At 41.3% G+C, this 14,513-nt stretch overlaps 1 protein-coding gene across 3 annotated transcripts in view; it reads right to left on the bottom strand.

Annotated features, from left to right (window-relative positions):
- Window positions 1-14,065, bottom strand: part of LOC103139918 (connector enhancer of kinase suppressor of ras 2) — a 78,885-nt gene extending 64,820 nt beyond the window's left edge. The window contains exon 1 of one of the 3 annotated variants that reach the window (XM_016672817.1): window positions 13,530-14,065. In XM_016672817.1, coding sequence (XP_016528303.1) covers window positions 13,530-13,593 — 64 coding nt within the window. In that variant the 5' untranslated portion in view covers window positions 13,594-14,065. The remainder of the gene's footprint in view (window positions 1-13,529) is intronic. The other 2 variants (XM_016672818.1, XM_007554789.2) reach the window with 2 other exon arrangements.
- Between the last annotated feature and the right edge of the window lie 448 nt (window positions 14,066-14,513).

Genomic DNA, 14,513 nt, shown 5'->3' with positions numbered 1-14,513 from the left:
CAGGCAGGCGAAGGCTGGTGGAGGTTGCAAATCAACGGCCGACCAGCAGTGGTCGACAACGAGGTGGAAGGTTACGAAATAACAAAATGACCATACATGTCTCCTCTCTCTCAGACTGCATTTGAAATAAATAAATAAATACTAGAAGAAGTTACACAAATAACATAAGCGTTATGTCACTTAAAGAGACAGAAACAGCTGAGCTAACTTAAAGGGGGCTGCTGTAGCTGCCTGCAGCAACCTGTCAGTCTTCAGAAAGTGTGTTAGTGAACCTCAGAATGCCTTCGTATGATACGATGTGACAACAAAAATTATTCATGACATTACTTTTTGAAAGCATGTGCACTCAGCTTTTAGCGTATGAAATTTCTGTAGAGCAATGTTATTTATTTAAAGAGGTTATGAATAAAAAAACAACAACAACAACAAAAACAAGGGTTAAATGTCACTTCTCGGAAAAGACTCCTGCTGGAGCTCCGTTTGTCTTCTGCAGAGCACGCAAGGATCACGTCTCCTCTTCCATCAACTTATGATGTGTTCTTGTGTCAGATGTCTATACGCTAAAACGACAAAAAGCAAAACAGCCTCATAAGTGTGTATGTGTGTGTGTGACACACAGCTGCCAGCCAATCAGATGAGCCAGAAAGTCTCATCTCCGGAGTTCCTGCGGGACAAACAGCTGATCCGGGTTCATCTGCAGAGTTCAGGCTCCAGATGTAGAGCACTTTGAGGCCAGCGCACACAAAATCATGCTTGGTGTTGGGTTTCTGTACAGTGACAAAAAATATGTTTACTTTAGGGAAATGTGGTGACAGAAGGATGATATATTATCTCATAACTGAAACATTAAAAAAACAGCCACATGGTGCCACCATAACAGATATGATGAATATATATATATATTTTTAGATAGTTCTTTCTGCTGAATTTTGACCATTTTTACTGAACTGCATTTGGCCAGGGCTGTGCTTGTAACAAAGCATCAGTGTACTACTTTATCTGTTTTTAGAGTCAAGCTTTCAGCCACCAATGTGGCATCAGATGGGATGATGCGCTAAATTACATGTGAGTCCAGAGAATATTTTTTTGATGATGGCTTTTGTGTTTCTCACGGGTGTGGATGTCATAATAATTTGGGGGTTTTATTGATTCATTTAAGGCATTTTATTTTTCAGAGTAAAATGAAGAGCAAAGAAGAAAATCATGAAATGGGTGCATATGTTTTACAATTTATTCTCTGATCCACACATTGTCAAAATTATACATGGCGGCTGACGTGCACATCTCCGAGAATTGAGGTTTTCCACTGGCTGTTTGTGTTTGATAAGCTTGTGCAGCAACATGGTGCAGTTAGGAACTGTTAATAAAGTGCAATACAAATAAATTTGACTTTATTTAATGTGAAGTACAGTCAAATGACACCAATGACAAGAAGTGTATCTGGATTTAGTTGAGACATTGAAACCTAAAAACAATGCGCCAGCTGTCATGTGTGCTGGTTTCATTAGCGGTGCCTGTTCATTGCCCAGACTGGATCTTGAACAGACAATGTTGACCACCACCATGTTCTCCAGCTTCACCTTCAATCAGTCCAGAATTGTGCCAGATGCATATTTACAGCTACAAGGAGTATTTTGTTTCTCTCCTAATTGGTAAGGAACTTTCCAAGCACGCGTGAGTGTATGTATATATTTGAGTTTGGTTTTATATTGGAGCGTTAGACCCCACTCTTAATGAGAATGGTCGTTAATGCATCATCAAAAGCAAAAAGTTAATATGACATTCATTTCAGAAACATAAAATGTTACCATGTACTTTATAATAATATCATAGTTCACTTGAATTAAAGCAAAACTGACTTACAAGTAAATTTTCAGCAAGATATAAGAACTTGTTTTAAATTGATAATTCCTTAAAATGGATGAAAAAGTACTAGTTCCACTGACAGATCGTTTCACTTCTGACATGGGAAAAATGTCTCTTTATAGGTAAAATAATCTGCAATGAAACCAGTTGTTTTTTTTTAAAGTTAATTGATAATAATCAGTCAATCAACTTTATTTCTGCAGCACATTTCAAAAATCACTAGAGTATAAGTGCTTTGCATTAAAACTGAAATACGTACAAAACGTATAAAAACAATGTAACAATTGTTCCACAATTTGGGATTAATAAAGGAATTATTGACTTAAAATAAGCTACTATATCTTGACGAAAAGCTACCTGTAAGTTAGTTCCATCTTATTTCAAGTGTAGTAACATATTTCCACTGGAAACTAGACCAAAAATACTTGATAAGACTTTGCAGCGGTCATGGTGACGATGATTGAATGTAAAAACCTCTGAATTAGAAGAGTGTGAAAAAGATTAAAAAAAACATTGTTTCTCAAATGTTTTTTAGGTGAAATTCTTCTCAAACTGTGAGTTGGGACACATTTTGCTGTATTTTCTTTGAACTGGGAAACCATGTGGCTTCTCATTACAGTCTGATCCTAAAAATAGTTTTAATAAATGTTTTAACAGGTGGACCCAGAAATGTTCCTCTCTGGGTTGCAGCTTTAAAAGGCATGGAAGTTTTAAAATCTAATGTCTGGTTAACTAGAAAAAAGGGGAAAAATTCAGCTAATTTGATTAAGTTCCAAACATAAAAAGAAAAAAAAAGTTTTATGTTCACCCCCTCAGACACCAGAGCTATTTTTGTATTATTAACTTGTTTTCTGACATATTTACTCCATGAGAGAAACAGCTCTATAAGATCTCCATCCCTCGATCCTGACCATCTCCGAGTCCCAGCGCTCCAAGCTTAGAGCAAGCATCTCTTGTTGACAGCTTCATCAACATTTAATGCAACTCCCTCTGATTTCTCCTCTCTCTCTCTCTCTCTTTGTCTGTCTCTCATTTTCTGGGTGAAAAAAGTCGGCTCCCCAATCAGAAACACAAGAGTTACCAGGCAACCGGAGCGTAAGAGCCCTCCAAGAAGAGGCAAAGAACCAGCATATGACGCCCCTCAAGACCCTGCACTGATGCGAGGCGAGAGATCACGCATGAGGCTGCAGACTGGAGCCTGAATGAGCCTTCAGCACACTGAGTGGAGGCTTGTTGGGCACCGCAGAATAAAATAATAAAGTAAAATAAAGTAAAAAGCTGTGTTAGAGAGAACATGTTTTGTTGTCTGATAGCAAGAAAAAAAAAAGAATCGAGTTAGAACGGAATATTGTATCGGGAACAGAAAAAAAGACAAAATACAGTACACCCCCTGACCTCATCTGAGCGGGAAAAAAAAAGTCACGACTGCCTCTAAAAATGTTCCCCTAATGTGAAAAATTCATCAGCTCATGGCAGCATATTTGTGCGAGCATTCGCTTCCTGCTTGTTTTCAGTGAGACCGAGCGAGAGGACAGCGGTTAAAGAGGGAAGGGAAACGGGGTCGAGTAGAAAAAATGAAATAAAAAGTCAGGGAGTTCAGAGGCAGAGATCGACTCTAACAACAGGAAAAGGCCCGGAAGAACCTGAAGTAGGCACTGTCAAGTATACAAATACCGCGCAGCAATAAAAAGCTTGTGGACTCGAGCAGTTATTCGCCAGCCTTTCCCTAAAAACAGTTTGTTTGTGTGTTTATAGCTAACTTGCTTACAAAGCTGGGAGTGTATTTACTGACACCCCTGGTGAAGAAGGGTAAAAACGCTTATATTAAATTGAATTAGATTAAATTAAGCTGGTGAAAGTACATATAGAGTATACATTAGCACTTTGTGAGAACAGCAAGGTGTGACTGCATGAGTATAGGGTAAAAACACAAGAGCTTATTATCGCATCTACGGCTCAGGGTGTTGGACAGTGTGGAAAACTTGTGGTAAGACTCAAATAGATAATTCTGATCAATTTTTTAAAAAGATGAAGTATAAATGAGAAAAAAATCCCTCGGTTATATTTATTTTCAGAGGGATTGTTGGGGTCAAATGATTGTACCACTGGTGATTTTGATGAAAAAGAAAATTATTTACATTAAATGTTGAATTCCTCTAAAGGCTTTTCACCCGTCTTCAGAAGAGCTGCTAATAATTGTGGCTGCCACAAGAATGTCTGTATCATTACAGACGTTATCGCTGTTAAAATAACTGAGGCCAGTATGTACAACCTGTAATTGTTTTGTTTTGTCATTACCAGAACCTTATTACAATCTGCTCCACTGATGAACTGAAAGTATTTAATTTCTGGTGTCTGGTTTATTTGCATATAGAGCCGTCTCACTCAAAAAAGGTCATCTCGTGACACTTTCCAAATAAGACAAACAAGCGGAATCAAACTCTAATTAAATGGTCCTATTTCGCCCAATTAAAATCCAGTTTATCCTAATCCAGGCCATTTATAATCCAATTCAATTTACTTCTGTAAGATTACGTTGGTAATTGTAGTGTCGGAAGAAGCTGCCGGATGCAGAAACACAAGTTTGCTTTGTTATGACTTTATTTATGTTAAATAAGAACATTTCACTAAGAGACAGGCAGACGTGGTCGCTGAGGGTTTCATTTGGTTTATTTTGTTGTCAGCTATTTTGAATGTCACTCTAATTTGGCCTTTTACTCCTGCATCATAAAGGAGACATAAGGGACATCTCCTCCTTGGAGCAGTCCTCCACTGCAACTCCCCCTGGCAGTTCCTCCAGACTAGCCGGCAGCAATTAGCAAACACCTGGTGGAACTGTGAATCTGCTGAGCTCATACGAGCTATTCCTCATTGAAATGCTGGTAAAAAGGTTGTTGAGTAACTGAGAGTGAAGCCATGTTGTGATGACTTCGTGAAGGCGGAGTTTCAGGAAGAGAAGGAGCTTCTTAAAGAGACAGATGCCCAATTCCAAGACATTAAATTATGATGCAAAATCAACTGAAGGTAACGTAGTTACTTGACTGTGCTATAAAATGGCACTATGTGCCTGGAAAACACATAATAAATGCATTATTGGCTTAAAACCAGCTCCAACATTTTCGCTGAGAAGTTACCTACAAGTTAGTTCCGTCTTATTTTAAGACATATCTGGCCTACAGAAATTAGACCAAAACACTTGGTAGGATTTTGTGTTTTTGCAGTGTGTGAAGCTCCAGTTCTGGAACAACAGGTGCAACATGAACCCAGAACATAAACATGTAAACCCGCCACACACACACAGGCCCCTCTGTCCGAGCAGCCGGATGGAGAGGGAGCTTTGATGTGATGCCCGCACCATCTCCCATCCCCTCTCCTCCGTCTCTCTGCGTGTGTGTGTGTGCGTGTGTGTATCATGGCCACCCCTTCTTCATTTCCTTCTCTAGTCTTATTCTCTGCTGTTCTTTCATTTCGCTCGGCACCTCCCGGTCCCCTGAATCAGGGTCCCCCGCTCTCTCCGCCTCGGGCCATAAAAGAGGAGCAAAAACTGATGAGTCTGTGTGTGTGTGTGTTTAAGTGTGTGAACGTGGCCCATTATCCATATGCATATCTGTGTGTATTTGGCCACCTCATCTCAGGACATGTGCCGTGACTCAAACGCAATCAGATCGGGTTTCCATGACTACGGTTGCCCCATTTAAACCGGCTATGTTGTGTCTCTCTGTGTGTGTGCGTGTGCATGCGTGTATTTCAGCAAACACACGCGTTCTCATTGATGTGCATCCGTAACGCAGTGCTTGCGTCTGTGAAATTTTCTTTGGTGCATATGAAGGGGTGATGGAGGGGGGAGAAGATCCTCGGTGGGCGTGTTTCTGCCATAATAAGGAATATTGTTCAATGTTTAATGCAGCTGAAACTACAGCAGTAAGAGCTGGGGGGAGTCGGGAGAGGGAGGGTAGGAGTGTGTGTGTGTGTGTGTGTGTGTGTGTGTGTTTGAGTTTTCCAGCGGGACACAGAATCAAATATGAATCTGGAGCCACTTTTAAAGAGGGAATCCTTCTTCTCAGGTCAGGGAAAGAATGCTATCAAGAGTTACACCAAGACTCAACGTCCAGTGGCTTTTCTTGGTTTAATGAAGCCCCGGGTAAGCCCCGCCTTTTTCTGCCCCCCCCCCCACGCCCTCCTCCACACCCAATACAGAATTAATCAATCTAATCATTTCAGATGTTGAACTAGAGATAACCAAATGCAGACGTCAAAGTATCTTCCCCATCGTTAGCCGCCTCGCTCCTTATTGACAGGACCATCCAATATGCAGCAGGAAAATGTCGTCCAGGGCAACACGCCCCGCAATACTGTGCCGCCCTGGACAGTGAGCCGTATCACTCCTTTCTTGCTCCCTAAAGCAGAAAGCATCATGTTCAGCTCTCTTTAATCCGATGGATTGTACCAATCATCAAACACAAAACCGCACAAAAGTTTTCACGTTTTTTTTTTTTTTCATTGTGTCACATTACAGCCCAAAACTCCAGTGTATTTTATCGGAATGTTATGATTTACATAATCAAACACAATTTCGTAATGTAAGGTTTGTAATGTGAAATAAAAGCAACACATGTTTATGAACCTGTTTTGTAGAACGTGGTCTTCGTAGAACGCCGTTTTTGCTACGATTGCAGCTGTAAGTCTTTCATCTGGAGTTAAAAAGTTTTGTCCATTTTTCTTTTTGAGTTTGCAAAACAGACACGTTGTATAATGAATGTCTGTACTTATCAATTTACAAGTCTTATTAGACTTGTAAATTGATGTCTTTGAGGATTGGTACAAAGTCCAGATTTAAGTCTGGACTTTGGACTAGACTCATATAACTTTTTATAATTAGAAGTGTACTGTTTATGATTTACTTTTAAAAAATTCTTACTATAGTAAGATTTTCGATTTATTGTTGCCTCGACACATGCCAGCTAATGTTGTTTGAAAAGCCCCAAATCTGTTTGTACTGTTAGTTTTTCCATTTTTTTCCACGGTTTTTCACAACAAAACTGATAAATTTGAATATACGGTTAAATCGGTCACTTAAAAAGGAAACAATAAATAGCTATTATCGTCACTTTTATAGTTTTCGCGATAGCACTCCAAGATATTGTACTGAAACCTTTAGTCTGTGTCGCCCACCTCTGTACTTCTTCTAGCCCATGAAATTCATTCCATAGTCGCTCTGGTTTAACGTTTATGCTGCTTCAGTTATTTCCCTTTTTTTTTTACTTTGTTTATCTCTGATGCCCTCGTCATGATGTCACTGTCACCACGTTTCACCACTAGAACATTGTGTTTTGCATAATGTGGAGAGTTATTGTGGTTTGTTTTCTAGGTGTCATGCTCTGCAGCTCCCCCAGAGTCACCGCAGACCTTTCGAATGTTTCTCTACTTAACGCCACCCCTCACTGAAATGTTTGCTTGGGTGGATAAACTAGTTTGTCTTGGTATTTTTGCAGTATGTGTAATGTACTCTTTTTGCTGTCAGACGATGATGGCTCAGGATTTCGTTGTATAATCCAGCCTGTTCTAAAGTTCTCCAAATCGCTTGGTGTGCTGTATCCAAAAAATATTTATCAACAGACCGCTGACTACAGAAAAAAAAAAAAATCTTTTTTGGACGAGCTGAGAAGTGTGCACGTGCTCTCAGTTCTTCACAGGCCCCTCTCCTCTCTGCAGACTGAAGTGTGACATGTCGCTATTATTTTTAGACCGCTCCGATACATCGACAGGCGCAGACAGGAAGAGAGATTACTGCAGGAAAAGTGACCGGCCTTATCCATTTTCCTGTCAACGTGGTCGAGCGTCAGCAGGCCTCCGATACCCGGCGCCTCGGCGCGTTTATCTATCTGCGCCTCTGCCCGGCCCAAGATCCGCACGCAACACCACGCATCGACCGCGCCATCGATTGCACACACAACTCAGAGGATGCATCTTCCCCGACTCACCCCAATCGCACACACACGATCATATAGGAAACTCCTCTGGTGTGGGTGTTCAGATCATAACAAATGCTGATGAGTCATCTTTCTGTGAGCCCTCACCGGCATTTTGCTGCTGGAGCAGCAGTCCTCCTCTTTCCAGCAGCGGGGGGATAGATGTATAGCTCAGCCTACTTTGTCTGCATGCCATCCAGCAGTGTCAGGATTTCTCTGGAAGACTACAGATGATCACATCTCTCTGTCTAACATGCTTTTTATATGACAAGAGATTGGCTGTCAAAGTAAAAGAGCTTCTGTCTGCAGAGAGCCACAACTTCTGTTTCTTTTTTTTTTGTTTTTGGGTTGTGCTGGTGAGGGATGCAGCATGTAGAAGTTTCTGATCACTGTCCAAAAAGCCTGATGATGCATTTGTCTGTTTTGTCTCGGTTCAGGCCGATGAACTCATAACTGCAGCCAAACTTACAATTGATGGCAAAAATAGCTGTTAGGTTTGGCACATTTTACACGACGCCTTGCGAAAAACTGTTTCAGCCAGATGTGGGCAGAGCGGCCAAAAATTGTACTCGAGTAAGAGTGGCACCACTTCAACATATTTTTACTCAAGTAGCCGTCCAATAAATTACTCAAGAAAGAGTAAAAGAGCATTTGGTAACAAAAAGTCTATAAAAGTCTTGAGTGACTGATCAAAACATCAATCAATATTTAAAAGTTAAATCATCAGATGGACCAAAATATAAAGTCATGTGGAAATGTTGGTACCTTAAAGATAAAAATTAAAATAATGCAAATAACATCATTGCAAAAAATAATAAAATCAGACAACTGGAACTATTTTTTTTTTCAAAATTAATTTGTTATAATATAAAACAGATGAAATGTCAACAAAAACTGCAGGTGTGTGTCTGAGTCTGGTGAACTTTTGGGTAAAACGAGTTTGTTCCTCATTCAGTGAAGTTACTCACAGCGGGTAGAGAATCCAGAAATGTTTCCCAAGTAAGAGTAGGGATACTTCATAATAAAGTTACTCTAGCAAAAGTAAAAAGTACAATGTAGTAAAAATACTCCTAAAGGTAAATTTTTTCCCCCTTGAAAATTTACTTCAGTAAATGTAACTAGTTGCTACTCAACTCTGGTTTGAACCCTAATTAATTTTTCTACTTTTTCTCACTAAAGTCATTAATTTCAGTGTATTGCTGATGGGATTTTTATGTGATAGACCAACACAGTGGTATATAATTGTTGGGCTGCAGCTCACAATTGTTATAGCAATCGATTGTTCTGTCGGTTATTCTGATGATTGATGGATTTACAAAAACAGTAACTTAGTACGAGTAATGAAAGAAAAAATGATATATTCTTTGGATTCTTCAGATGAACATATCGACAGACATGACTTTTTTATTCTAAAATGCAAAATGTATAGATTTTTTTGTACATTTTTTTTTTATTTAATTACTGCTTTAAAAGTGTTGGCATAGAGTTTGTGTATACTCCAATTATCGATTAATTGATTACTAAACAGTTGACGATTCCTTCACTAACCAATTAATCACGATTAGTCCGATTAATTGTTTCACCCCCATGTAATTGTGAAGTAGAAAAATGTTTAGAATAAATGAGAAAAGAAAACAGATCATCACCCTGAGCCATAACTTTGCAGAACAACAGTCTGATGCAGTTTCAGCTGGCTGTGTTTTAGGGTATGATCTACAGTTTTCTGTAATTTATTCTTTTATTTATTTATTTTTAAATCGAGTCTTGCTACAGATTCTCGGTTGATTTTAGGTGTGGACTATGATTGGAAGATTTTAACCCACCAACATGTTTGGATCTAAACCCTTGAGTTTTGGCTCTGGTTGTGTGTTTAGGATGCTGGGATCTTGTATTGCACTTTATCTAGTCCAGAGGACTCCACAGCTCTGAACACTACATGTGGGTGAGCCGTCCTGCCCAGAGACGCAACAACTACGGACAAACTCCTTCCTTCCGCCTCAGGAGGCTGACGACATGACTCTGGTTGAAGGAAAACCTCTCCTCCAACAACAAGCCATCTGCAGCCTCCAACAGGTCTCCTTGCCCTGTATTTAGCTCCAGTCATCTTCTAATTAACTCTGACCAGCTTCCCTGTCCCACGGAACGCCGCGGTCACCGCGGTGGAGGACAGGAGGACATGGTGCGGTTTTAGCTCAGCACGCTGAGTTTCTGCAATGTTTGATCAGCCCAGTTATAAATCTTGCGTCTTGTGACTTCCGACTTATGGTTGTCGTTTTTAACACGTTTTAACCATCTGAGCTGTGGATCTCTGCAGCTCCTCCAAAGTTACCGTGAGCATATCAGCTGCTTCTCTGATTCACTAGTTCTTTCTCTGTACTCTCAGTTTAGTTGAAGGTTCATGTCCTGGTATGTTTATAGAGTTTTCATTTTCAAACCATCTGATGATGGTTTGAACAGAGGACCATAGGACTATATAACAGGACTATAAAATACATAAAGGTCAGGATATTGTTTATAACCTTTGCACAAGTTTCTCCTTGGCCTGTCCGCTGTTCCTTGCTCTTAAAGATGCTGGTTGTTGTCTAATGCTCTCTCTAAAAAATAAATAAATAAATAAATAAAAACCCCTCTGAGGAATTCACAGAACAGCTGGATTCATACTGAGCTTAAATTACAACATGTGGACGCTCTACTAATAAGGCGACTTATGCAGGCAATTGGTTGTGCTGGGTTTAAGTTAGCTGAATCACAATAAAAATGGATGGCCCAGTCTTTAGCTTTTTATTTTTTTAAAAATTGAAATGTAGCTTTTTTTCTACTCAATTAGAAAGGAAATAGATAAAGTTTCCTCCAACGTTTTAGCTATAATGTGAGAAAATGTGAAAAAGCTTAAGAGTTGACAGCAGTTTTTGCAAGCTATTGTGACTTTTGTTGTGTTCTTTGCAAGTTCGGTGAATAATTTGAAAAGCAATGACGATTATTTGAGAGTTCTTACTCTGTTTTCTTCTACGGCTCAGCGGTTTGAGATCTATGGTTACGGCATGCAAACCGAGACTTATTACTGCGTAGCAAATGTTAGCTAACATGAGTCCTTTCTATATAACGTATCAACAGAACTCCAATAAATTAATAATTTTAATGAAAAGGCCTAACATAAATGTTTAGCTCTCCTGTGTCAAATAAGACGAAAAAAAAAGGTTACAGACTTCAAACGAAGGTCTCCGTGTCACCTCTCTCCAAAACGCAGCGAGGCTACTTGGACCAACATGGCGGCAATGAGGCGATCCCAGCAGAGAGGCCAAAGCTAAAGCCGTGTAAGCGCACAGATTAATACAGATTAATACTTCCCGTTTATACGAGTGCCAAAGAAACAAGATCTGAACGGAAGTATGCCAATCATACAGTTCGTGAAGGAGGTGGGACAGCTCCGGGAAATGTTGGAGAATCTGAAATCAAAACATGCTTCTTTTAAAATAAATAAAAAAAAAAAAAATGAAATACTAGATAAATACTGTTATCTGTTATGTGGCTTCATGATAAATCTGTGACCAAATATGAGTTGCAAATTATAAACTAGCATAAAACACATTTGCTGTAATTTGTAAAGTAAGCCTCTCTCTCTCTCTCTCTCTCTCTCTCTCTGTCTCTCTCTTCTTTTTTTATTAAATAAAAAGTAACATTTCTGCATACAAGATTTCACATACCAGGAAGCTAAGTCTGAATGACTCAAAGCTCAACTTCACACTGTTGAAAGGCAGCGAAGTGTGATTAGAACCGGGTTTGGGTCATGTCCGAAAATAAGAACCGTTAGTTATGTTTTGTCCTCTCGCGCCCTGTCCTGTTTTTCACAGTATGAATTTACACACTCGAGAGAAAACGGCTCTCGCCGAATCTAACACGTTCTATCACGTTCAATTTCTTTGCCTGAGCAGCATGCAGGAAGTCGAGCTTTCCGAACAAACACTCCGCGCGGAACACAGCGCATAAATTAATAAAGTAATGAATTAATGAATTATTCTCCATACCCAGTTTGTCCCAATTTTGCTCCTTGTGTGCGTCACAGAAGCATAATACTACTGCAACAGATTGTACTGCATAGTAGTGAAGAGGAAGGAAAATTATAGGTGCTATGGCAGTGACGATAAAACGATATCTATAAATTATCGTGAAACTGAAAATGTCAATAATATCTGACAAGTTAGGCTTTAAAATTTAGTAACAGAATTGTATTTAGGCATTTTTATAATATGGCGGAGAGATTGCAAACAGGAGAGTGAACTTTATTTGGATAATTTCCTGGTTGTATTTAAACCTATTTGCCTTTTTAGACCGTCCTGCAAATGAGTTTAGAACACCAACATATGTTTCAAGTTTGAAACAGAAGTCGATTTAGAAACTTAAGACTTTTGATTTGAAATTGTATCGCAATAATTATCAAAACTACAGAGAAGTTGCATGACGATCATTTTTGCTCAGGTCGCAGCAGTTTCAGTGCATGGCTTTCCAAATGTTTTAAAAATAAAAATATGAAAAACTGTGTGAATTTGTATTTGACCCCCCAGCATGATGCTGCCAAAAATATGTCTCTAGCACTGAATTTAACTTAGCTGTATCACAATAAATAAATAAATAATAAATAAATGAATGAAGGAAGGAAGGAATAAATATATCCCAAAAGAAACACATGACGTGATTTGTAAGTGGAACAATGTGAACAAAAATCCCCCAGAACCCCCCATCGGCTGCTTCACCTTCATGAGAAAGACGCACAGTGGAAACATGCAGAAAGTAGCTCACTCTGTGGCTTAAGCATGAATTGAATGAATTGTTTCAACTCTGAGTCATCAATCAACCAGTGATTAAGTCATGCTCTAAAGTAAAAGCGTTGCGCCCACCCAACACCACCACCAGCTTTCTTTCTTTACGTCGTCTGTCAGCAGCAGGCCTAACACAGCTTTCTTTCACAGCTCTGTGGAATGACCAACGTGTCTGAAAAGATCGCACACGCGCACACGCACACACACATACACTCGTATGCGCTTCTATTCGATTACTCGTTCGCACCGATGTATGCGATGCGCGCTGCAAAGAAAGCCAGTGTGCACTGCGCTGTCCGTGGTGCTGAAACTGGCTGCGCGGTGCCAGTGGAGATGGAGCACGGTGCGTGAGGAGAACTACATTAACTGTGTGTGTGTGTGTGTGTGTGTGTGTGTGTGTGTGTGTGCGTGCGTGCGAGTGAATGCGTGAGTGAGTGTGCGCGCGCCACACTCCTGCACATAGCATTCACGGCGCGTGGAGATATGCGCTGGAGGGCATGTGCCAGCGAGTGAAGATGACACATCTCCTCATTCATTGATGAACGCCGCCGCTGTATGGTGATGATGATGATGGTGATGATGATGATGATGATCGCAGCAACAGCAGCAGCTCGTGAGGTTCACTGTGAAACAGGAGCCTCCGCTACGACTGCTCACACCTCTTCATCCGCAGTTTTGTGGCTTTTTTAAATCATCGGTCACTTCAGTCCTGCAGCAGCTTTGAGCGCGAGGGGAACACTCATGCCCAGAATGTGGCCTCCTCACCAACCTACACCAACCTACACCAACCTACACCAGCAGCAGCAGCAGCCGCGTCATCATCATTCTATAACCACAAGCAGCGTGGTGCGGCGCAGAGCGTGGCCACCCCTGTTACCTTTCATCCAGTCCAGCACTTGTTTTGGTGTCCATTTACTGATAGGCTCCATAACCAAAGCCATGGTGTCACAGTCTCTCCGAGGTGAGCGGCGCGGGACTGAATGCGGGCGTCATGCAACGACTTGTCGGTCACATCTGGAACGGCTGGATCAGAGGATGGAGGACGAGGAGAAGGAGGAGGAGGAGGAAGGGGGTTAAAAAAAAAAACAAAAAAAGAGAAAAGCCCCTAGCGCGGGTTTATTATCTCCATCGGAGCTCGGCCGCCTGCAGAAACGGTGAACGGGATGCGGTGGTGCAATCCGCACGCGCGCACAAACACGCACGCACACGCTATCTCCCTTCTCTCTCACACACACACTCCCACCCGCCTCTATGGCTCTCTCTTTCTCTCTCTCTCTTTCTCTCTCTCTCTCGTGCCTTCCCGCCAGCAGCCCCGCGCGCTCTGTGAGAAGTGAATTCGGAGGGGCTGCGCGAGGAGATGGAGCGACCCCTCCCCGCCCCTCTACTCATCCCGCCCGCCTCGCTGCAGCATCACGAGGGGCACCACGCATAATACGGAATGGTGCAACGCACACCATACAGGGAGGATCTCTCTACCCCCCTCTAACCCCTCCTCTCTCTCTCTCATATACAGAAACACACACACACACACACACACGCACACACACGCACACACACACACACACACACACACACACACACACACACACACGGAGAAAGTGGCTTTATGCAAGCCTGTACTAAGTCGTGCCTCTATAACTCCCAACTATTAGCACTATAGCCTCCACCGCAGCTGGTTTTAATTAACGGAGACATGCTAAATGCTAGCAGTGTTCCAGCTGGTTGCCATGGCAGCCCCGTTGCGGTAGCAGTTTATGCCACAGCGCAAGGTGAGGAGGTGTCAGCAGGTCGCCGCTATCTGTGTGGAAGTTTCTCTCTCTCTCTCTCTGTCTCTCTCTCTCTCTCTTTCTCTCTCTCTCTC

The sequence above is a fragment of the Poecilia formosa genome, unplaced genomic scaffold, assembly GCF_000485575.1.
Source record: "Poecilia formosa unplaced genomic scaffold, Poecilia_formosa-5.1.2 Scaffold66, whole genome shotgun sequence".
Lineage (NCBI taxonomy): Eukaryota > Metazoa > Chordata > Actinopteri > Cyprinodontiformes > Poeciliidae > Poecilia > Poecilia formosa.
The sequence above is the reverse complement of the archived record's forward strand: the minus strand, read 5'-3'. Positions and strand labels throughout refer to the sequence as shown.